This window comes from Hypomesus nipponensis, chromosome 1 (assembly GCF_054491055.1).
Source record: "Hypomesus nipponensis isolate SF chromosome 1, ASM5449105v1, whole genome shotgun sequence".
NCBI classification, from domain to species: domain Eukaryota; kingdom Metazoa; phylum Chordata; class Actinopteri; order Osmeriformes; family Osmeridae; genus Hypomesus; species Hypomesus nipponensis.
The window spans coordinates 15,818,174-15,840,266 of NC_140361.1; the positions used below are offsets into that span (position 1 = coordinate 15,818,174).

At 48.9% G+C, this 22,093-nt stretch overlaps 1 protein-coding gene across 2 annotated transcripts in view; it reads left to right on the plus strand.

The window, feature by feature from the left end:
• The window catches only part of LOC146302799 (mitogen-activated protein kinase kinase kinase kinase 4), a 40,340-nt gene extending 18,511 nt beyond the window's left edge, over positions 1-21,829 (plus strand). Inside the window, exons 14-32 of one of the 2 annotated variants that reach the window (XM_084697259.1) lie at positions 368-433; positions 2,702-2,947; positions 3,344-3,499; positions 5,160-5,318; positions 6,597-6,664; positions 7,076-7,140; positions 8,753-8,847; positions 9,642-9,748; positions 10,072-10,162; positions 10,948-11,103; positions 11,255-11,378; positions 11,537-11,692; positions 12,165-12,308; positions 12,541-12,675; positions 13,537-13,637; positions 14,290-14,439; positions 17,477-17,636; positions 18,931-19,070; positions 19,187-21,829. In XM_084697259.1, the coding sequence (XP_084553385.1) occupies positions 368-433; positions 2,702-2,947; positions 3,344-3,499; positions 5,160-5,318; positions 6,597-6,664; positions 7,076-7,140; positions 8,753-8,847; positions 9,642-9,748; positions 10,072-10,162; positions 10,948-11,103; positions 11,255-11,378; positions 11,537-11,692; positions 12,165-12,308; positions 12,541-12,675; positions 13,537-13,637; positions 14,290-14,439; positions 17,477-17,636; positions 18,931-19,070; positions 19,187-19,270 (2,403 nt within the window). In that variant the 3' untranslated portion in view covers positions 19,271-21,829. The remainder of the gene's footprint in view (positions 1-367; positions 434-2,701; positions 2,948-3,343; positions 3,500-5,159; positions 5,319-6,596; positions 6,665-7,075; positions 7,141-8,752; positions 8,848-9,641; positions 9,749-10,071; positions 10,163-10,947; positions 11,104-11,254; positions 11,379-11,536; positions 11,693-12,164; positions 12,309-12,540; positions 12,676-13,536; positions 13,638-14,289; positions 14,440-17,476; positions 17,637-18,930; positions 19,071-19,186) is intronic. The other variant, XM_084697260.1, reaches the window with a different exon arrangement.
• Positions 21,830-22,093: the final 264 nt, after the last annotated feature.

The window sequence follows — 22,093 nt, forward strand, 5'->3', positions numbered from 1 at the left end:
TCAACGCTCTCACTTACATACAACCCTCTCTCGGTTTCTTCCACATAAACAGTCCTCTCATGCACAAACACACTCACACACTCACAAACACTTTGCCTATCACACCCCCTTTTCCACACACACACTCTTAATTGACTGCTGTGCTCTGTCAGTCCATTTGGAGTGATCGGGCCTGATTTTCACGTAAAATATTTAGAAGTGGGGTAGTTAAGAGCCTTATGCAAGCTAGCTGTCATATTGAAAATGAATATTTCAGACTTTTTCACTAAAATTCAGTCTCTGGGTTTCCCAGGAAACCAGGAAGTAATAGAGCGTGTGTGTGTGTGTGTGTGTGTGCGTGTGCGTGTGCGGGTCTATGCGTGTCCAGCAGGAGGAGAGGGGCAGACAGAGGACGGATGTGTCAGTAAGGCCTGTGGTCTCCGGAGCAGAGCAGGTAAGAAGAACAACTTCTCGCTCCCATCACCTCACCTCCTCTGCATGGACCCGAGGCATGGCGTCACCTGTGTGTTCTCCCTGCTTCCTGTGTGTGTGTGTGGGGGGGGGGGGGGGGCTCTGGGTGAATGGGAATGTCTGGCATTACATGTTACTGTTACTGTACAGCGTAACCTCGCATGAGAACGTCGTGTGGTGAGTGTGTTTGTGTGCGTTTGTGATAACGAATGATGTCGTCTAGACAGCAGTGACAGAAAGGGAAGTCGAGACGTGGTTTGTTATCAGTGAAAGCTGGCTGTGCCACAGGCTGTCCATACCCTCTACACCAGCAGGGTAGACTTTGGAATGGAAGGGACTTGTTTCAAATGAGCAGTGCCGGGGAATTTCTACCATGCCCAGATTTGTGACATTGATCCTGTTGAGTGAAATCAGCATGAACATTTGGAAAGAGGAAAAAACGACAGAAAAAGACTTTGGGGCATTTTGTCAATCAACAGCCTGCTTTTGAAAATGGAAATACGTCCGGACCTGCCCCTGTGTACCAGCGCAGAGTTATCGAGGTAAAACTACAGCTCGGCCCAAAGACTGCGATGGTGACTGCTGCTCAGCCAACCCGTTCGGCTAACCCTCGGCAGGCTCGTGTTTGGTCAACACCCTTCACTCCGCACAGTGCGGCTCTGTCAGGGAGGAGCATCAAAGAGCACGCTTGTGCTCTGTGTGTCTGTGAGGAGCTGCACTAACGTGTGCCTGGTGGAGATGGGGAAAGATACGTTAGAGGAGGCACGCGTGTCCCTACCCCACATACGCGCGCGCACACTCGCACTCACGCACGCACCACCACCACTCCGATACGGGGACTGATAATCAAACGGACTCATCAAGAGTGTTGTGCTCTGTGTGTAGCTGCCGATCCCCTGACGCCACAACAGACGGGAGCTAACCACAGAGACATAACATAGCGAGGGGGCAACACGCACTCACACACACACACACACACACACAAAGGATAAACTGTATAAAAGCATTCCGAGATCAAACCCTGCTGTTTTTAGTGCTATTTGATTTGATTGTGTGTTTGTGGTGGGGGGGATGAGTGAGGCCACCGCTTTAAGATTGCGACATCATTAATGCAGCTTCCCTTTTTATCAGTATCTTCTTTGTCTGACTCTTAGTCCTTCTCATCTCCTCACAGTCATGATGCCTCTGGACTGTTTGAATACGAGTGTGCGTGTCTGAAAGGCTAAACGCTTAATTTCAGAAAAAGCCTGTTTTGGACTCATCATCGGTAATGTGATTATGTTAATATAGCTCTGGGATGAGATAGCAATCAACATGTTGCCCTTCTACGGTTCCCAAAGGATAGCTTCTAGTGTCCAAAACGGTAGACAGCCACCCACATAACTGTAGTCCCGTTGTAGTGAGTGGGCGAGGTTGTGTGCGTGCCTGCTTGTGTGTGTGCGCATGTGTGTGTTTGCGTGAGATGCGGTTTGACCCGAACGTGTGACCTTGCCATTTCTTCAGAGTGTGATGGTAGATGTAGGAACAGCAGTGTGACATGTACAGAACACCCTCCGGCACTGACTATATTAAGCACAGCAGATGATTCTCCATTTGTGTGTGTGTGTGCCCACATGCCTTGACCCTCCACGTGCTCCAGTAAATGTGTGTATTCTGGGGGGAGTTCGGCCTGCCTCTGTGGAAGCCATGTGTGTCTCTAATGTGTGTCCACCTGTCTGTCTGTCTGCCTGCATGTCAGTGTGTGTGCCCAAGTATCTTAATTCAATGTGTGTCGTGTGTGTGTGCGTGTGCGTGTGTGTGCCTCTATGCTTAAATTGTGAGGATTCAGGGGTAATATTTCCCCATGTGCTTCTGCTCAGTGAGCTGGTAATCTGACCAGTCTCTCTCTCTCTCTCTCTCTCTCTCTCTCTCTCTCTCTCTCTCTCTCTCTCTCTCTCTCTCTCTCTCTCTCTCTCTCTCTCTCTCTCTCTCTCTCTCTCTCTCTCTCTCTCTCTCTCTCTCTCTCTGTCTCTGTCTCTGTCTCTGTCTCTCTCTCTCTCTCTCTCTCTCTGTCTCTCTCTCTCTCTATCTCTGTCTCTATCTCTGTCTCTATCTCTGTCTCTATCTGTATGTCTCTGTGTCTCTACATACCTCTCTCTACATACCTCTCTATGTCTCTCTCTACTTTTCTCTCCTTGTCTGTCTACGTGTCTCTCTCTCCTTGTCTCTCTCCGTGTCTCTCTGTGTTCTCCCTGGTGTGGCTCTGTGCTAGAGGAGAGCCCAGGCTCCACGCCACGCCCAGCCCCAGCTTCGTCCTCCCCAGCCCCCTCAGCCCCAGCCTCCCGTAGCCCCGCCCCAGGGCTCTCAGCAGGGCCGGAGGTTCCACCGCACGCTGCCTAAGGACCAGACCCAGCTTCTGTCCCTGCAGCACGACCACAGACACAGGCAGAAGGAGCCCCCCCAGCCTGCCGGCAGCCCCCCGCCCAGCTACCCTCCCGCTCACAGCCAGCGCACAGCGGTAAAGCTGGCTCACCCCCTCCCCCCCCCCCCTTCTCACTCCCACCACCACCCGCATTTCCTTACCCCGACCCCCTTTCCTCCGCGTCGCTCCTAACCCTACCCATCCCACCTCCCCGGCTTCTCCCTCCCCGGTCTAACCTTCCATTTTCTCTCCCTCTCTGTATGCCCCAATGCCATGCTTAAAATGTTCGTGCTCAAACTGGGTGCAGTTTGTTGTCAGTGTTTTAGCTTGGGCTGATATGGATGGGGTATTTTATTGGTTGGTTGGTATATCGGTTGACAGACTGGGACTGCTGGCTGATTGGTTGATGAATTACTGACTGACTGACCTACTGACCATCCGGCCAACTGAATGTGGTTCTGGAGGGTGACTGTCCATCTTCGTGTGGCCTAGATGGAGGAGGTGATGTGGAGGTCTGACAGCCAGCAGGCTAACCTGAACAGGCTGGTGGCGGCCGCTGGTCTGCCCAGCCACGTGCACTCTCGCCTGGGCTCCGGCAGCAGCTCCAGCCCCTGTACCCCCGCCATGCAGAGGGCCAACCTGCCCCAGGTAGCACAACCTCCTACACAAGCACCAATATAAAAAAACATGGAAAGATCCAAGCTTTATTGTTCAATCTTTTGGCGGGGCGATTGTTTTTATTGCCTTTTGCTTTTCTGATGAAAAGCTGTCAGGGCATGACATGGTTGCAAGGGTTAGGGTTACAAATCCACAACTCTCATGTCAGTCGAACAGTAAAACATAATGGTTAAGGCATGCCTCATATATATTTGAGTTTTTGAGTGCAGAAGTCTTCCCAAACGACCTCAGTTTATATCATCCAGGTTCATGTAGTTATACTTCATCTCGGTTTAGTGGAACAAGTTATTACACAAGTCAAACTTGGGTGAGGTTGGGCTTTCCAAGGGTAAGTGGATGTTAACTTTGCTCTTATTTTGGTAACACAGTGCTCAGCTCCCCCTTACAACATCCACTTAACTCTTAGACCCCTCCCCCATACTGGGACATTTTGTAATAATCCATACCTCCAACGTTTCCATCATTAAATTACCCAGGAGTAAAGTAAAAACTGTTGTAGGCACATATGAAATGCTATGTATTTACATATGAGTTCATGTAACCTTAATGTATAGTGTTGCTAAATGTTGCTGAATGATAAAAACGTTACATTTGTATCTGCTAAAAAGGGCTGATCTCAGCGACTCATGATGTAAGCCAACAGCCAGCTGTCTGCCTCTGTCTGTGTCTGTGTGTGGTTGTGGTCATGGGTATGCATCAAAGTGTGTGTGTGTGTGTGTGTGTGTGTGTGTGTGTGTGTGTGTGTGTGTGTGTGTGTGTGTGTGTGTGTGTGTGTGTGTGTGTGTGTGCGTGCATTATTATTTATGCGTTTTGATGACACAGTTCCTTTTTCTAAAGAAAGAATCAGATCTTTAAACTACTATAACTTCCTCTCAGTAACTTCTTCTTTGTGCAACAACAGTCTTCATCTTTTTGGTACCTTTCTCATGCCAGTCAATTAGCAGTTAGATATAAAATGTATATACAACTTTGTAATGCACAACAGAATTTAGTGTTTTATTCCTGGGGTTTTCTGATTTGCTTGACTAGAATAATAACTGCTACAAAAAATATATTAGTAGAAAATATGAATGTAATGTTGACAAGCAGGCATGCCTCTATAGAATGGTGCAGAGCAAGTATTCTTATTCTTATGTTCAGTGTGCCTGATGACCTTGACCTTTAATGTAGCTTATAAATAGAGGCCTTGCATTAAAGCTGACCACCAAAACAATAAACAATGCACCTTGAACTTCTGTTGTACTTGCTTTGACGCTTTAATCCAAAGAAGCACTATTTGTATGAAAGCGTCTGCTAAATCAAATTCAATTTTAAATGTAATTCAGTGACTAAGTAACTATAATTTTAAGCAGGTGTCCCTAAACATATTCAAAGTACACCTCTACCTCTACTCCTGGATCAGACACTTCTACAGGGACATTTTAAATCACACCCTCTATATATTTGAGCTGACATATTTGTATGTCGCTATAGTTAAAATCATCTGCTAAATTAATCAACTGTCAAGTAATATCAACCAACTCAAACCATAATTAAATGAAAACAGATCGTGTTGCCAGTGCAGTGCAGCTATAGCACAGCGTGGCACGGTGTCCCTGTGTGGTCTAACCCGGAACCTTCTCTGTTCCAGAAATCCAACCTGCGCTCCAGCAGAGAGTCCTCACACAGCAGCTCCCTGTCAGACATGGTCACCTCCCCTCTCTCCCCCTTCGCCCCCCTCACCCCCCTCTCCCCCACCCTGGACGAGGTCTTCTGGGACTTTCCCAGCTCTGCTGAACGCCCTCCCAAGGTACGTCGCCTGTCTGTGTGTCTGTGCGCTGGCTTGCTGGCTGTTTTTTTTGTATGACCCGGTTGTTTGTGTGCCAGCCTGCCTGTCTGTCTGTCTGTCTGTCTGTCTTCCTGACTGTCCAGGGTTGGTTCTCTCTGTCTGCTGGTACTCGCCAGTACTGGTAATCATATAGAATGTCAAAGTGCATATTGTACGCTTTCAAGTTGTGTGTTTTACATTAAAATCTGAAATTTGTTAAAGACGATATGCTTTTTTGAATGTTGGTATACCTTAAAACGAGCAGAGAATGATCCAGAAAAAAACTGACTAGAAGACATGCCTCGACAAGTCTACTCTGCTGACAGATACTGAATATTCAGTGATCCTTAAAAATATAATTTATTATATCGAGTGACTTCTTCAAAAAGTTATTTTTTATCATTTGAAAAGGGGGCAATAAAATTTTTTGGGCATTCCGACGCAATTAAAAGTTTCCTACATGCGGTCCTATTTAGCAGCTCCAGTAACATATGGGTTTGATATAATCTCCGAGGGGGTTGTTGATGTGCATGTTCAGATGACATATTGGACACTGTTGTTGTTGATGTTAGGAGTCTTACTGACAATCATGCAAGCGCACGGCAGACAAGAAAGGCAACTGTGCCAAGTTGGCAGTGCCCTCTGGCCTACTTTCAGACCCATTACTGAGAGGTGAAGCTTTTTATAACCCCCCCCCCCACCCCCTCCTCACACACACACACACACACAAGCACTGCCTCCCCACCCCCGCCACCCTAACCCCACCCCAGCAGCCAGTGTGTTAGTGCTGTATCTATACCCCAAGGCCAACTGGAGGTTTATTAGAAAGCACATGTGGAGGTAATATCACTTAACTACTAGCAACTGTTCCTGCCTTCCTGTCACCGTGGGAACCAGATGAGAGCTTCTAGAACTAGACTGAGGCTTGCTGGTAAGCTGCAGGATGTGAGCCAGCTAGTAAGGCAGATGGGTACTTTCATCAGAGGGACTTCCTGTTTCGCTGGGCGTGGACTTCCTATGTGAGGTGGCGAGGGTGCAAGGTCGACTGCTGACGACGGATCAAGCTGAGAAATGCCAGTCGCTAGTCACCTGATCACAAATATGATTGGTCTTGTGACGGGGTGGTGGAAAGATGGCTTTGTCACATGGCACAGACATTGATGCTGAGTCCGAGCAAACTTGTGGCATATATTTAGTTTTCTTTTTATTTCTCTCTCTGTCTCTCTTTCTTTCTCCCCACCCCCCCACCCCCCTCCCCAGGTCCCAGAACGCACCACATCCAAGTTCTACTGCAAAGAGCTGATGAGTCACAAGAGGACAGCGTCAAGGTACACTGACCACCGTGCAAATACCCAGAATGCACCAGCCCTGGGGAAGCATGGTTGGGGTGGGTGGGTGGGGATTGCGTGGGGGGCTTGTGGGTGGGCTCAGTCCCTGAGGGCCGTCCTGCCTGTCAGTTCTTCTGACGGAGGGGAAGAGTGTTGGGGGGCAAGGGAGGGTTAGACAGCCCCTGACAGACTAGCATGAGCTCAGGGGATATCTTTACCTCTGTGACACCCATGTCTGTAGCATCCATGTCAAGGGTTTCTCTTTTAAAACGTCTCTCTTTCTCTCTCTCTCTCTCTCTCTCTCTCTCTCTCTCTCTCTCTCTCTCTCTCTCTCTCTCTGTCTGTCTCTCTCTGTCTCTCTCTCTCTCTCTCTCTCTCTCTCTCTCTCTCTCTGTCTCTCTGTCTCTCCAGTGGAGCCCCTCAGTCACCAGTGGACAGAGGAGGGCGGTCGACCTCCGCCTGCAACGCCCCGTCGGGTCTGTATCTCCTGCGCTAACCCTCTCTCCGTTCCCTCCATCCCCCTCTCTTGCTATCCATCTCTCCATCGCCATCGGTCATGCTGTTCACCGACAACCCTTCGCCCCCCAGCTGCACACAGACATGGCTCTACAGTTGCAGTCCTCACACTGAAAGACACACCCTGTGGTTATTTACTCATTCGACGCACACACGTGTAAGCTCTCAGAAGCACGCCCTTTACAGTTACGTCCAAGCATCCTGTCAGATTGACTGTGGACCCGACAGTTCATAGGGAGAGTGGGCCAGGTCTGGGTTCCTGTAAATGTTCGCCAGATCAGTGTGTCTCTACAGGGTTGGTAAAACAGAAGTTCCGCTTTTGGTTTCTTTTTTAGGAAAACTGCTCTGAGAGTCGTAGTCTCTGTAGCGAGGAAAGCAATGACCTTTGCTCTCCTGCGTGCGACTGTGTGTGCGTTCGATCTGTGCATAGGGCGTGTGTGTGCGCGCGAGTGTGTGTGTTTCAGTACTGTGTTTAGGGTGTGTGTGTGTGGGAGTGTGTGAAGGCGTTTGGGTTAGCAGTGGAGCATTGCGGTAGAATGGGCGTGGGCAGCCTCAGGTCAACTAGTGGGTAGACTGAAAAGAAGGTAGAGACGAGGAGAAGGGAAGAGAGGGAGGAGGAGAAGTGGGGCTGGTGGGGAGGAGAGAGGGAGGGAGGGCTGGAGAGGGAGTCGGCAGGCTGGAGAGGAGGGGAGAGAAGGGAAAGGGAGAAAGAGGAGAGGTGAGAAGAGAAAGAGAGGGAGAAGAGGAGAGGGAGGAGGAGGGGGAGTCAAGGACAAGAGGAGAGGAGAAAGGGTGGAGTAGCAGGGTTTGGGGAGAGGAGAGAAGCAGGGCTGGAGGAGAGAGAAGCAGGGCTGGAGGAGAGGAGGGCGTTACAGCCTGAGCTCCTCGACAGTCTCTCTCCTCAAAGCCTGCCTCAGAGACTCCCCTTCTGACAGCTCCTGTTTCCTGCCAGCTGAGTCTGAGACCTGACAGGAGAGAGATCTCACAGGAAGTAAGCCAGAAAGAAGAAGGTCAGGGATCACGCTATCTTTGAAGCTCAGAATATCTCTTGTTTTGTTTTTATCGCACAAGTTGCATTGCATTACTGCTATTGTGGTCATTCTACAATGGATAGCTTCAGAACTTTGAAATGATTTAAGTCTGTTTCAAAGCCACTGAGGTCAGTGCTTACAAGACTAGGTCTTGTAGACCTCACACAAAGCTCTCTTAAGGGGATGTCTGGCTTTGGTGTCTGGAGGAAATAGAAACTACTGTCACTGTTTCCTGGTTAACGAGTTGGAGAGAGAGTTTGACAAAGATTTACCTTATTAATGCATGCTAGCTGGGACCAGATAATGTTCTGTTACTCATCCAAGCTTAACAGAGAGAGAGATAGAGAGAGGGTAATAGAGAGAAAAAGAAGTACGACTGCTTTGTTGCTGTTTCAGGTCAGTGAATTGGTAGAGGGAGAGGGTATTATAAAGATGTCATGTTCCTGATGGTGAAAAGAACCTTCCAGATGTTTGCTTGTCGCCTGGCTTCCCGAGGCTAGAGAAATGTTCTGACGCTCATGTTTTTGTGTTTGTGCCGCAGGTTACCTGAGACTGGAGAGCCCCCTGCTGCAGAGACGAGTCCAGCACTACAGGAGAACTCAGGACAACAGTCCTGTACGGCCTCTTCAACACCAGGTAACACACACAGACATGCACACACGCTCAATAAAACGTTTACTACGTCTCGGGAAAGTTAACGTACGACCCACGTTTGAGAAACTGTCCCAAAAGGTTCCAACTTAGTTTTTGGGTCGTTGGCTCTTGTTGGATGTTCCCAGTTAATACAACACAAGCAGGAACAAGAGGTTTTGTACGGTCACCCTCTCACCAACACACTCTATCAAAGGAAATCAGAACCTGGTGTTCTCCACCACTGGGAGGTTCCCGTTGTCGCTGTGCCTGTTGCTGTTGACGTTGGGACGTCTGCTTAGTAGCCATGGAGACTCGATTACATTCTCGACTCGTTCACAGATTCATGAAGCAACGTTCTGTCTGAGAAAGGCCTCAAAGCATTCTGAATGAATAACACCTCACCACAGCCTAAGAGACCGTTGTTATGGCTGGAGGTCAGGGGAATGGGATTGAAGGCATGATCCTAGTTAGCGTTCCTGTCGTTCCAATATGGAGTAGGAAAATGTTCCAGTGACTTCCTCCCAGTAAGACCAGAGTAGAAGAGCACCGATCATAATAGAGCAGAGGAGAACAGTGTTGTTGTGTAACAGTTACATTGCAGTCTCTTGCCAGCTTACAGCACAAGAAACACAATCTCCATACTAAGTTATTTTCACTGTGGCAGTGTCACATCACAGCTTCTACTGCAGAGTTGTAAATCAGTGTAATTCGATATTTAATTATGCTTACATGTCTGTGTGTGTGTGTGTCTGTGCGTGTGACTATGTGTTCCTGTGTGTGTGTGTGTTTGTGTGCAGGGCTTGCTCCCTGGACTGAAGGCTGGACTGGGCCCGCTGGGTAAAGCAGCAGAGTACTCCTCATCTAGTGACGAGGTCGGCAGCAGTGATGACGAGGACAAGAAAAGGTTCAGTCCTCATTACATCATTATCACCACCTTCATCATTACCACCACCAGCAGCAGCAGCAGCATCAGCAGCACCACATTATCACTACCATCATCATAACCATCATCACCACTACCCCCTTTACTATCACCATTATTATCACTACCGTCATTATTACCATCATCATCATTGCCATTATCAATACCATCATCATCATCGCCATGATCATTAGCATCACCACCATTATCTTTACCATCATCACTATTATCATTACCATCATCACCATTGTCTCTGCCATCATCAATATTCCCTCTACCATCAACATCATCTCTCTGTCCCTCAGATCCGCGACGACCAATGGGGAGCGTTGTCTCTTCAGAGGGATTCTTGACGGCATTGTTCTACAACCTCACCAGAACCTTAACCACGCACAGGTAGACACACACTCTCTCTCTCTCTCTCTCTCTCTCTCTCTCTCTCTCTCTCTCTCTCTCTCTCTCTCTCTCTCTCTCTCTCTCTCTCTCTCTCTCTCTCTCTCTGTCTCTCTCTGTCTCTCTCTCTCTCTCTCTCTCTCTCTCTCTCTCTCTCTCTCTCTCTCTCTCTCTCTCTCTCTCTCTCTCTCTCTCTGTCTCTCTCTCTCTCTCACTCACAAAGCAGTGTGACTCACAGACCACAGGATGGGATGTGTTGTCAGTCTCGTTGTTCTGCTGTCAACCGAACACAGAAACACATCAACTTCATCTACAATACACATATATACACACACACTCACGCACACACACACACACACACAATGTATGTCCCAGTTTTAATCTTCTACTGCTCCTCGGCTGTCATGGAACCCCAAACAATGACTTCCGACAGCATCGGTGTCTCGCCTCTGGCGTCTTGGACGCACACGCACACACTCACACAGACACACGCACACACGTCCTGCTCTCAAACATTGTACTCACCCACCCACATACATTTGCACTCACACACACACATACCTCCCACTCAGTGTTATTGTGACAATGAATGCCCAGATGACTCATGTGGGGTAATAACCAGGCATATGCTGCAGGTGACAATGTGTTCTCCTGTCTAAGCATGGTACATCGCTGTGTGTGTGTGTGCGTGTGCGTGTGTGTGTGTGTGTGTGCGTGTGTGTGTGCGTGTGTGTGTGTGTGTGTGCGTGCGTGCGTTCCTGTGAACGCGTGTGTTTGTCCCCGAGCAGGTCGTGTCAGGGCCGCGGGGCGGGCCCTCACAGAGACTGGTGGGGTTAGACTCGGACCAAAACTACGTTCTACCAGACCTCCTGCAGAAGAGCCCCACCCACGAGGGTCTCCTTCAGCCCCAGTCTCCCTGCAGCCGAGGGCCCTTCTCAGATCAGGTGAGGGTCTGGGTGCCTCTGTAGAGGCTTGTTTTGTCCACTAGAGGGCAGCCTATGTCAATGTTTTGGGGTTCCAGAGCCTCTGCTGGCTCCGACGGTGAGACTGCAGGTTTGACGTCTGAGGTTGTTGCTGTTTTTGTGGTCGATGTAGACGTCCATCTCCAGCCCTCCAGGCAAGAGCACCTCCTCCTCCTCCTCTTCCTCCTTCACCACCTTCATCGACCCCCGACTGCTGAAGACCTCCCCCCCGCAGAGCCCTACAGCACACAGTCCCAGTGAGAACTCAAACACACACACACGAACACGCATACTCACACACGTATCCTCACAAACACACACACAGACACATACGTTCTACCAGGCACGTGATAGTGAGGGTGAAAAGAGTGAGTGTTGGATCAAACATCCATGTGTCTGCTCCGCCCCCCTCCAGCCGGCAGCAAGCCTGAGCCAATGAGGAGGGAGAACCACAGGAAGGGCTCTGTTGTGAACGTGAACCCCACCAACATCCGCCCTCAGAGCGACACGCCAGAGATACGCAAGTACAAGAAGAAGTTCACCGCTGAGATCCTGTGTGCGGGACTCTGGGGTAGGTGTGTGTGTGTGCGTGCGTGTGTGTGGGGGGGGGATCCTGTTTCACTCTTCCTCCATGATGAGTAGAGGTTTCTCCCCTGGAAGAATGCCTTGATGAAAGCTCTGAAGCTGGTGCTTTGTCAAAGATCACAGTGCCCCCTGTTGGTTCAAAAGCTGTGTTGCAAATCCTTGACGACAGTTTCCAATGTACAGGCCCCATTCACCAGAAAGAAGCACCAACAGTGCACAGAATAACATCTTAGGAAACCATCTAAACGCAGAATCAACAGAATAACGTCTACATGCCTCTAACTGTTCTGGAGTAGATGTGCAGTGATTTACTGAGAGATGGAAGTTTAAGTGTATTTAATGTTCCCCCGATGTTTAAATACTTGTAACTGCTACATGTATTATAAAGGGTTTAACCCTAGAGGTGAGAAGCATTAATAGTAACCTGTGTTGGTTTGTGTGTTTTTGTTGTACCTCAGGTGTGAACCTGTTAGTTGGAACTGAGAATGGTCTTTGGCTGCTGGACCGCAGTGGACAGGGGAAGGTCTACTCTCTCATCAGCAGACGACGCTTCCAGCAGATGGACGTCCTGGAGGGCCTGAACGTCCTCATCACCATCTCAGGTACCACACACACACACACACACAGAACCTGCATGTTCTTTCTCCTCCAGATAAGAACAAGCTGCACTTGTGGATGAGAGACACACACACACATCTATATTTATAAATCAAATAGCCTAACTTTTATCCTAGTTAAGGGACAATAACGACATTATTTTGTCTTCACTACTTTACCTGACTGTCACACGCACACACACACAGACATGTAAAGGGGTACTGTGTGTTGGTCCAGGCAAGAAGAACAAGCTCCGTCTGTACTACCTGTCCTGGCTGAGGAACAAGATCTTGAGGACCGAACCAGAGGTGGAGAAAAGGCAGGGCTGGACGTCGGTAGGAGACCTGGAGGGCTGTGTGCACTACAAAGTTGGTAAGCGCATACTAGCGAGCATGCTAGCTAGTGCACGCATGTATTCATCCGAGCCAAATCCTGTGAAAGTAGGTCATCGGCCAAGGCATGTGTGTGAGAGAGAATAGAGAGAGAGAGAGAATAGAGAGAGAGAGTGTGTGCGTGCGTTTGTGTGTGTGTGTGTGTGGATGTATGGGTGTACTGAAAGTGCTGACCGTAGCAGATCTAAGTTGCTTCCTGTGTGGCTTTCCTGTGAGAGAGGGGTGAAGACACGGTCATCTCAGGAAGGATGTGACCTCACAGCGAAGCCTGCCGGCAACACCAGTTGCATTGTTAGGCGTAGTCGGAGGTCCTGGTGTGTTGTGACAGAGCAGGCTCTACAGCCTTTCCCAAGACTTTTACGCAACAGCAGCTGTTTGTTCAACCAGTGAAATCAGGACCATTCCTATTGTGACATGAGCTGTGTTTTGAAACCATCTTCCTGGATGTAGACGGATATTGAATTACTGGGAAAGTGTTTGAGAAACTCTTTCTCTGTGAGAAATTCACCTTGGCCGGGTTTCCCAGATTCGTTAGGAAGCTCTTAATGCTAAGATCTTCTTAAGAATGTTCCAAGAGCGTTCTAGAGCGCTCTTAGAACGTTCTTAAGACGCTCTGAGTGTTAAGAGCTTCTTAACAAATCGGGGAAACCCGGCCCTTGTGTTGCTGTGTGTTTATAATTCCTTGGTAGAAAGCAAAACAAAATGTATTGGTAGTAGCTAGATATGAAGTGCTACGATAGACATCCAGAGTGTGTCTAGGAAGATGTTGGTGAAAATCGACTGGTCGAGTTGTCTTCAGGGTTAGAGGAGGAACTAATAGATTTGTTGTGTGTGTTGACAGTTCGCTATGAGAAGATCAAGTTCCTGGTGATCGCTCTGAAGAACGCTGTGGAGGTGTATGCCTGGGCGCCTAAACCTTACCACAAGTTCATGGCCTTCAAGGTAGAACATCTGCAGGACATCTGAGAGCACATGCATACAATCCAACACGTCCTACGAGGGATCACTCTCTCCCTCCCTTCCTGACACTCCCTCTCTCCCTCTCTCTCTATTTTAATCTTCCTCGCTCGCTCGCTCGCTCGCTCGCTCTCTCTCTCTCTCTAGACCTGTTCTCCTTTCTTCATCCATCCAGGGCGCTCGAAGGGTACACTGAAATCATTCTCTCCTCTATCGGGGTCACTCCCTCCCCTTCTCCTTCCCTGTCCCAGTTCTGTTCTCTCCTGAGTGTCCTGCTCCACATCTCGTCAGGAGACACTAACGACACCACCGGCTTTAACTCTGACACTCTGAGAGATGGGCTTTCTCTTTCTTCTTCTTCCCTGTCTTCTCTGCGGGCTTTAGGTCGGGGCTTGATATCTGTGGGTTTGTGGGAAGCCCTGGGTAGCATTGTTATTGATGTTATTGATATTGCCCAGGCTACAACTATAGCCAAAGAACAAGATGGGATTTGATTGCACTGGAAGACATAGCAGGTTATTGGTTGATGATTTCTTTACTTGCCAATAGATAGGGATGTCCTCCAGTAACTCCACACTTGGTTCACTCCTTAAATAAGTGTGTTTAACTGTGTGTGTGTGTGTGTGTGTGTGTGTAGTCGTTCGGCTCCCTACCCCAGAAGCCCTTGTCGGTGGACCTGACAGTGGAGGAGGGTCAAAGGTTAAAGGTCATCTATGGCTCGCTGTATGGCTTCCACGCCATTGATGTGGACTCTGGAACACCCTACGACCTCTACCTACCGACACATGTAAGATACACACTCCATCCCATCTATCCATCCATCCCTCCCTCCCTCTAGTCATCCACGTACGTTCTATCCATCCCTCCCTCTAATTATCCATGTATGTTCTATCCATCCATTCCCTCCATCTGTCCTTCTCTCTATTTATGCGGGCACTGTCTATCCAACCATTCATTTGACCGCGAGTACATCCTCCCCTCTGTACTCTATCCATCTGTCTCTTCTAACATCCATCCTTCCTCCCTATATCCCTTCTTCCATCCATCAACCCTTTCATCCGTTAACGGATCCATGCGTCCCTCATCCTCCCTCCATACACCCCCTGTCTCTCCTCTCGCCATCTCCATCTGTCCCTCCATTCATAGATCCGTTTCTCCTTCCGCCGTCCCTCCCTGTTCGTCTCCTTCCTCCCGTCCCCCTCGTCACCCACCCACTCAACTGCTGGATCAGGCCAGCCTCACGGAGAGGGAGTTCTCCGGGGACTCGGCTCCTGTACGTGGGTGCAGCTGACAGCAGCTTGGACTCACAGGCGCACACGCATCACTCGCTCTCTCTCTCTCGGTGCGTGTTATCTATCTGTGATTACTGGACTCTTAAAAAAAAAAACATTTAGTCATTTAGCAGACGCTCTTATCCAGAGCGACTTACAGCAAGTACAGGGACGTTCCCCCCCGAGGCAAGTAGGGTGAAGTGCCTTGCCCAAGGATACAACGTCATTTGGCACGGCCGGGAATCAATTTGGCACCCTTCTGATTACCAGCCCGATTCCATAACCGCTCAGCCACCTGACTCCCCTGACTTACACCGGTCTCCCTTGCTTTCTCTCTCTGTTATCTATATGTGATCACGGGTCTATTTGTTATGCTGATCTCTCCCTCTGTGATACTGGTGTCTCTCCTGGTCTCTCGGATGGTGGTGGTGTGTGGGCCTTGGTCCGTGTTGGACTGGTAGACCTTCTGGGTGTTCCTACTGGATGGGTGGATGTGAAGCTGTAGGGATGCACTGAGTCTCCTAGGCAGTGTTCCATAGATTCACCCGGTTTGCGCCAGCTTCTGATGATCCCACCCACTCACACACACCCACACACACACACACCACTTTGAGGCTGGGACAGCTCACACTGCAGAGGGTACGCAGAGCTGGATAAACAGCTTTGCCGGGCTTCAAAAATCATGTATTCATGTACACAGATGCGCACACATACGAGAACGTACACTTTAACTTCTCTTACCCAGTTTCTGTGGGTCATCATGTCCCAATGGGACACTGTGCCCCCCCCCCCCCCCCTACTTCAGCTGGCCCACATGCACTGGCTGCCACAGACTCCTCTCTCTCCTCTCCCTCTCTCTCTTTCTCTTTCTCACACACACACTTTTTTTCTCACCTGCTGTTCTCTCCGTCCCTTTCTTTCTCACTCTTTTACTCCCCACCCCCCCCTCTCTCTCTCTCTCTCTCTCTCTCTCTCGCTCTCTCTCGCTCTCTCTCGCTCTCTCTCGCTCTCTCTCGCTCTCTCTCGCTCTCTCTCACTCTCTCTCGCTTCTCTCTCTCTCTCTCTCTCTCTCTCTCTCTCTCTCTCTCTCTCTCTCTCTCTCTCTCTCTCGCTTGTCTCCTCCTTTCCTGTCCTCTCTGTGTTCCAGTTTCTAGTAAATAGATGTCTCTCTCTCTATATATATAAATATATATACACACCCCAGTTCTCCTCAGCCCAGAGCGGCTGGGTGACCCGTTGTACCAGGTTTTTTCTTATAACTCTGGTATATTTAGAGAGCATCAGCAGTAGGCAGAGACACTGGTGCCTTACAACTTCTCTCTATCCATCCACCCATCCTCTCTCCTCTCTCTGCTCTCGCGCTCACTCTCGCTGACATACCACTCATCTGGTCGCTCCTCAACTTCATATGCACACACACACACACAGCCCACACACACTCACACACTCACACACTCGCTTACACGCTCGCGCTCGACACGCAGACACCCACACAGACCCACATTTTTTTTCCTCTCTCAACGCTATCTGTCTCCATCTCTTGCTTGCTCTCTCTCTCTTTCTCTCCCTCTCTTGCTCTCTCGCCCTCTCGCTCTCCCCCTTTCTCGTTCTCTCTCTGTCTCTCTCTGCCTCTCTCACTCTCTCTCTCGCTCTCCCTCTCTCGCTGTCTCTCTCACTCTCTCTCTCTCTCGGTCTCTCCGTGCTTGTTGCGGTGGCAGCATTAAAGAATGAGATGATGCGTCTCCCTCGCCAGAGGATTAAGATCGCTCTGCGTCTGTGGATGCCTGTGCTCATGCTCAGGATAGTGGTGGCCCTCCGAGAGGACGCCAGCTGGGCACAGGAGCCACAGCATCCCCCTCTGTGGCCTCCAGGGACACACAGTCCCTCTCCGGCAAGTATGGTCCTTCTGCGGAGGCTGGGGGCCGAGGCGGAGGCTGGAGATTTGAGGCTGAGGCTGGAGCTGGGGGTTGAGGCTGGAGGCTGAGACTGGAGACTTGAGGCTGAAGGTTGAGGTTGGAGGATGAGACGTGAAGCTGAAGACTGGGGCTGAGGCTGATGCTGGGGCAGTCAGAGAATGCAGAATAGAGAATGACTTAAAGGGCTAGTGAGTGCAAAGAAGTGTAAACTTTGTCTTGCTGTGTTAGTAAAGTTACAGTACTATTTAATTGTTGTGTGGAGCTCTTTGATAGTTGTTTAATAGGTGTTTAATTGGTGTATCACCCTAGAAGGATGACCAGGCGTTATCTGTGTGTTTTGGCCATGGATGAGTGGCACTTGGAAAATTGGTCCTGGAAGTGAGTGTGTGTGTGTGTGGGGGGGGGGTTGGGGGTTGGAAAGGAGGGGGCTTGAAGGTTTGTTGTGTGTTTGAGTCCAGGGTGTGAGAGTTGTGTATCTTGGAGGAGGTGGTTGCTTCCTCTATTGTGTCAGTGCAGTAACAGACGTGTTCTAAGTGAGAGACACTGAGCTGTGTTGTGGAGTCTATTTTTACAATTAGGCTGAACTTCTGAGTCACATGGTCTGATTCTGAATTTAGTGTGTGTGTGTGTGTGTCAGATCCAAGGCGTAATCCGACCCCACGCCATCATCATCCTCCCCAGTAGCAGAGGCACAGAGGTGCTGGTGTGTTACGAGGACGAGGGCGTGTTCATCGACACCTACGGACGCATCACCAAGGAAACCGTCCTGCAATGGGGAGAGATGCCCGCCTCTGTCGGTAAGTCTCTCACACACGCGCGCGCGCGTGCAAGTTGCACACACACACTAACTATACTTAACACACACACACACACACACACATGCAACACAAATGTCCACAAGGTCCATGCACACACAGCTTGACACGAGCTGTACACACAAACACAAACACGCACACAGGCACACTTCACACCTGCAAATGTTCATGGTAGGTAGGCGTTGATGAGAGAGACAGAGAGAGAGACAGAGAAACAGAGAGACAGAGAGAGACTGAAAGAGAGGGAGAGGGAGAGGGAGAGAGAGAGAAACAGAGAGACAGAGAGAGACTGAAAGAGAGGGAGAGGGAGAGGGAGAAAGAGAGAGAGAAACAGAGAGACAGAGAGAGAGAAAGAGAGAGAGAAAGAGAGGGAGAAAGAGAGGGAAAGGAGAGGGAGAGGGAGAGGGAGAGGGAGAAGGAGAGGGAGAGGGAGAGGGAGAGGGAGAGGAGAGAGAGAGAGAGAGAGAGAGAGAGAGAGAGAGAGAGAGAGAGAGAGGGGGAGAGAGAGAGGGGGAGAGAGAGAGGGGGAGAGAGAGAGGGGGAGAGAGAGGGAGAGAGAGGGAGAGAGAGGGAGAGAGGGAGAGAGGGAGAGAGGGAGGGAGGGAGAGAGGGAGAGGGAGAGGGAGAGGGAGAGGGAGAGAGAGAGGCAAGAGAAAAAGAGAGGAAGGACAGAGAGAGCTAGTGACATCGTCCACCTCTGCACGGTATTTGAGGTAAGCGGCGGTGTGAGTCAGCGCTCGCGGCTCTCCCACGCTGCCTCAGAGCAGGGCTGTCTCTGTCAGCTCCTCGTTGGGGCCGCAAGCTTCGATGGACCGACCACAGACTGCTGCCTGCTCCTCCGCTCTGGTCACTCCCAGACATCAGCCCTATGCTGCCCTGCCCCTGAGGGGCTAGTGAAGGGGACGTGTTGGCCCATCGAGACTCTTGAATGAGAGGGGGCGGGGGGGGGGGCACAGACACTATCTCTTGCTCTGGCTTACATAACAGCATGTATTGATGTATATACACAGATGAGCTGGTTTTCTTCAGGAGTTCTTCAGGAGATAAAAAAGTATCTCTCCCTCTGCTCTTCCTCGCTCCCTCACTCTCCCTTTCTCACCCTGCCTCTTCTCCCCTTCTCTCTCTCCTCTCCCTTGCTCTGTCTCCCTCCTTTTGCCCTTTCTCTCTCTTCCTTCTCCTCTCCCTCGCTCCCCCTCTCTCTGCCCTTCTCTGCCGCTCTCTTCTTTCCTTCTCTCTCTCTCTCTCTCTCTCTCTCTCTCTCTCTCTCTCCCTGCAGCTTACCTGCAGTCTAACCAGGTGATGGGCTGGGGGGACAAGGCCATCGAGCTGCGCTCTGCTGACACTGGGAACCTGGAGGGCGTCTTCATGCACAAGAAGGCCCAGAAACTCAAGTTCTTGTGCGAGAGGAACGACAAGGTGGGCCGCTTTGCTCTCGGTTCTCTCGGCGAGCCTTTGCTGAAATCAGCCGCTTGTAGCAGCGTGTTTGTGACGGTTTTGGTGAATGGACTCTCTCTCTCCCTCGTTCTCTGAAGGTGTTTTTTGCGTCGGTCCAATCTGGCGGCAGCAGCCAGATCTACTTCATGACCCTCGGACAGAACTCCCTCTTCAACTGGTGATGCCTGCTCCGCTAGTTGTGTCTGATCCTGATCCTCTTGTCTGTCATCCATCCTGATCAACTGGAGAGTCTCAGTCTACATTTGTCGGTTAAACTCACCATGCCTGGGTAACGACTGGGTGACTGGCGATGTTTATCTGATAGCTCCTTGTTCCGCTAGTCTGGTCTGGCGCAGGGAATGTTCCTGATCCGAGATGTGTGGAGAAGTTGTCCTTACAAGTGCATTACACTCCCACTCATTACTCTCCTGTCATGTCTCACCACAGGGACTGGAAAGCACAACTCATGTTTATGTACAAGTGTATCTATTCCTTGATTTATGATCTGTTGATCACTATATGGTTATATAGTGATTGCTCTTTATTATAATCATGTTTATGGAATTCTGAGACATTGTCTACCATTCAGTATTATTGTCTTATATTGCTTTATCAAGGCTGCATATTGATGTATATGTTTGCCTCAGGGAGGTAGATACAGAGTCCTCGCTTCAGAAGAAGAGACAGTCAGCCATTTTGTAGTACGCCTGTTGATATCTGGAATCTGTTCAGATTACATTTCAATAGAGAGAACAGTTTAGACTAGCTATAGAAAGACCAGCTCAAGCTAGTTGACACCAGTTTATATTAGGTATAGAGATCAGACTGGTCAAACCCCATTCAGATTATTTATAGAGAGAGACTAGTTCACACTAGTTGAAAGCAGTTTAGAATAGTTTTACAGAGATGCTGGTTCTGACTAGTTGAAAGCAGTTCAGATTAGTTATAGAGAGACCAGTTCCGACTAGTTGAAACTACTTCCGATCAATTATAGTGACCAGGGCAGTCAAGTTAAAACCAGTTCAGATTAGTTATAGAGAGAGTGGTTGGTTTCTATCAATGGTAGACTTTCATTGCACAGTGAAGCATTGTACTCTATGTACACCAGTTAGATGGACAGTCTGTTTCTGTAAACTGTGTAGATAGACTTGCCTCTTTCTCGATCTGTATACAAATGCTTCATAACAAGTTCCTTTAGGAGACAGTAACAAAGAAGCATGGCTGACTGTATGCTGTTTGGTTGTTTGCACAGCATCTGATGTACATACTGGTATTATTTGCACTGTTTTATAGATGTTTTATACATGGGCTGTTGTGTGTGTGTGTGTGCGTGTGTGTGTGTGTGTGTATGCAGGACAGTAGCCTAGTCAGGTGAGCATTAAGCCAGTCTTCTGCACTAGATGTGGACACACTATCTAGATGCTTCTTCCTGCTCCATCTTGACTCTGGACTAGAACTTATGTCAGGTGGATGAACATTGATAATGTCACACGTTCATTCTAATGGAGCGCGATCGCAATGCTTCTTTACCTGAGTCAAAGGGTTCTCCTGGAGTCTTAAAGGCGTTGCAGGCTCAACTAGTGTATGCTAGAACCACACAAAATGGAATCTCATCAATAGATTTCTGGTCCTGTTCTCATCCTCTGAGATTCTGGGATTTAGATGTTTAACTTTTTTCTTTTTACAGTTATTTAATTCCATTCTCTTCTTTGTTTTTCTTTAATGACTAGCATTGTGGCCACATATTTTTATTTTATATAGATGGTATTTGAACAGTTATACCTGCTAGTTTTTCTTGACAGGAATATTACAGCTGGTTCTGTAAGCATGTTTTAAATGGCTAAAAAAAAACTTTTCAACAAACAATTGAAGACTTGACAATGTGAGAGCTAGGGTAATGTAGTCCTAAAAGCCTCTAGAGTGTAGGTATCAGCAACAGTTTGGTACTTCCTGGTAAAGACTCAGCTTCAATTCACATGACACCTCATTTGTTGACTCGTATATTTAGCTGAATAAATCGGAATCTCCCAGATTCGATTCTGTTGAGTTTTTTGTATCTCTAAAGTTAGCTAATAGGTGATTCAAGTGGCAAGTCATAGCTGAAGAACTGTTTAGTCAGGTCAGGGACCAGGAGACCCCCAGAAGGTGAAGAGAATGATGAGGATGATGACGGCGATGAGGGTGATATACAGCAGCTGTAGGTGTATAAGAAGGATCCAGAAGGTTGATGACAGTCGGGTGTGTGTCAGGTGGGTGATGTTGCCAATGACATGTTTGTGTGTGTGTGAGCTGGTAGAGGGTGATTTGAGGAGAACATTTTGGAAGAGAGGCAGAGTTTGGGAAGGTTGTGTGTTGGTAATGGGAACGTTTTAATGAACATGACTGGATGGGGGACCAGACAGTCTCACCATTCTAAATATGATGTGTCTATAGAAAGAAAAAAAACTTGGCCCACACTTGATGATAATAAGATCAATTTATATATAGATAAATATTTACAAATGATATAATGTTCTCTAATCTTCTTATTTGCGCATTTAATATAAATGAAGACATCTTCTTAATTTTGTTTATTTGTTGATGTGACCGTGGCTTTATTTTTGCACTGGAACTCTCTTTTGAACAACAATGTACTGTATACCAAACAATGAAGTTAATTAGTCACACTAATCCAGAAAAGTGTTATAACTGTATGAAGAAACAATGTTGAACAAATAAAAGCAAAACCAGTTTGTAGACCACCCTGTCGTGTTCCCGTGGTTATTGTGAGGAGGAGGTTTAGGCCACTCCCACCTGCTGGAGCCATCCCAGCTAAGGGAGGAGGTGGGAGGCATGGGGGGATGGGGGGAGGCACTGGTCTATATTTGAGGGGGGAGTGCTTAGGTCCCTATGGTTTACTGTGGAGTCAGCTCCGTCAGTAAGGTGGGGGGAATTGGGCTGGGGGGACGTAATGTGATACAAGACCCTTAGCTAACTTCCTAGTCCCCCACCCCCCCCCCCCAACT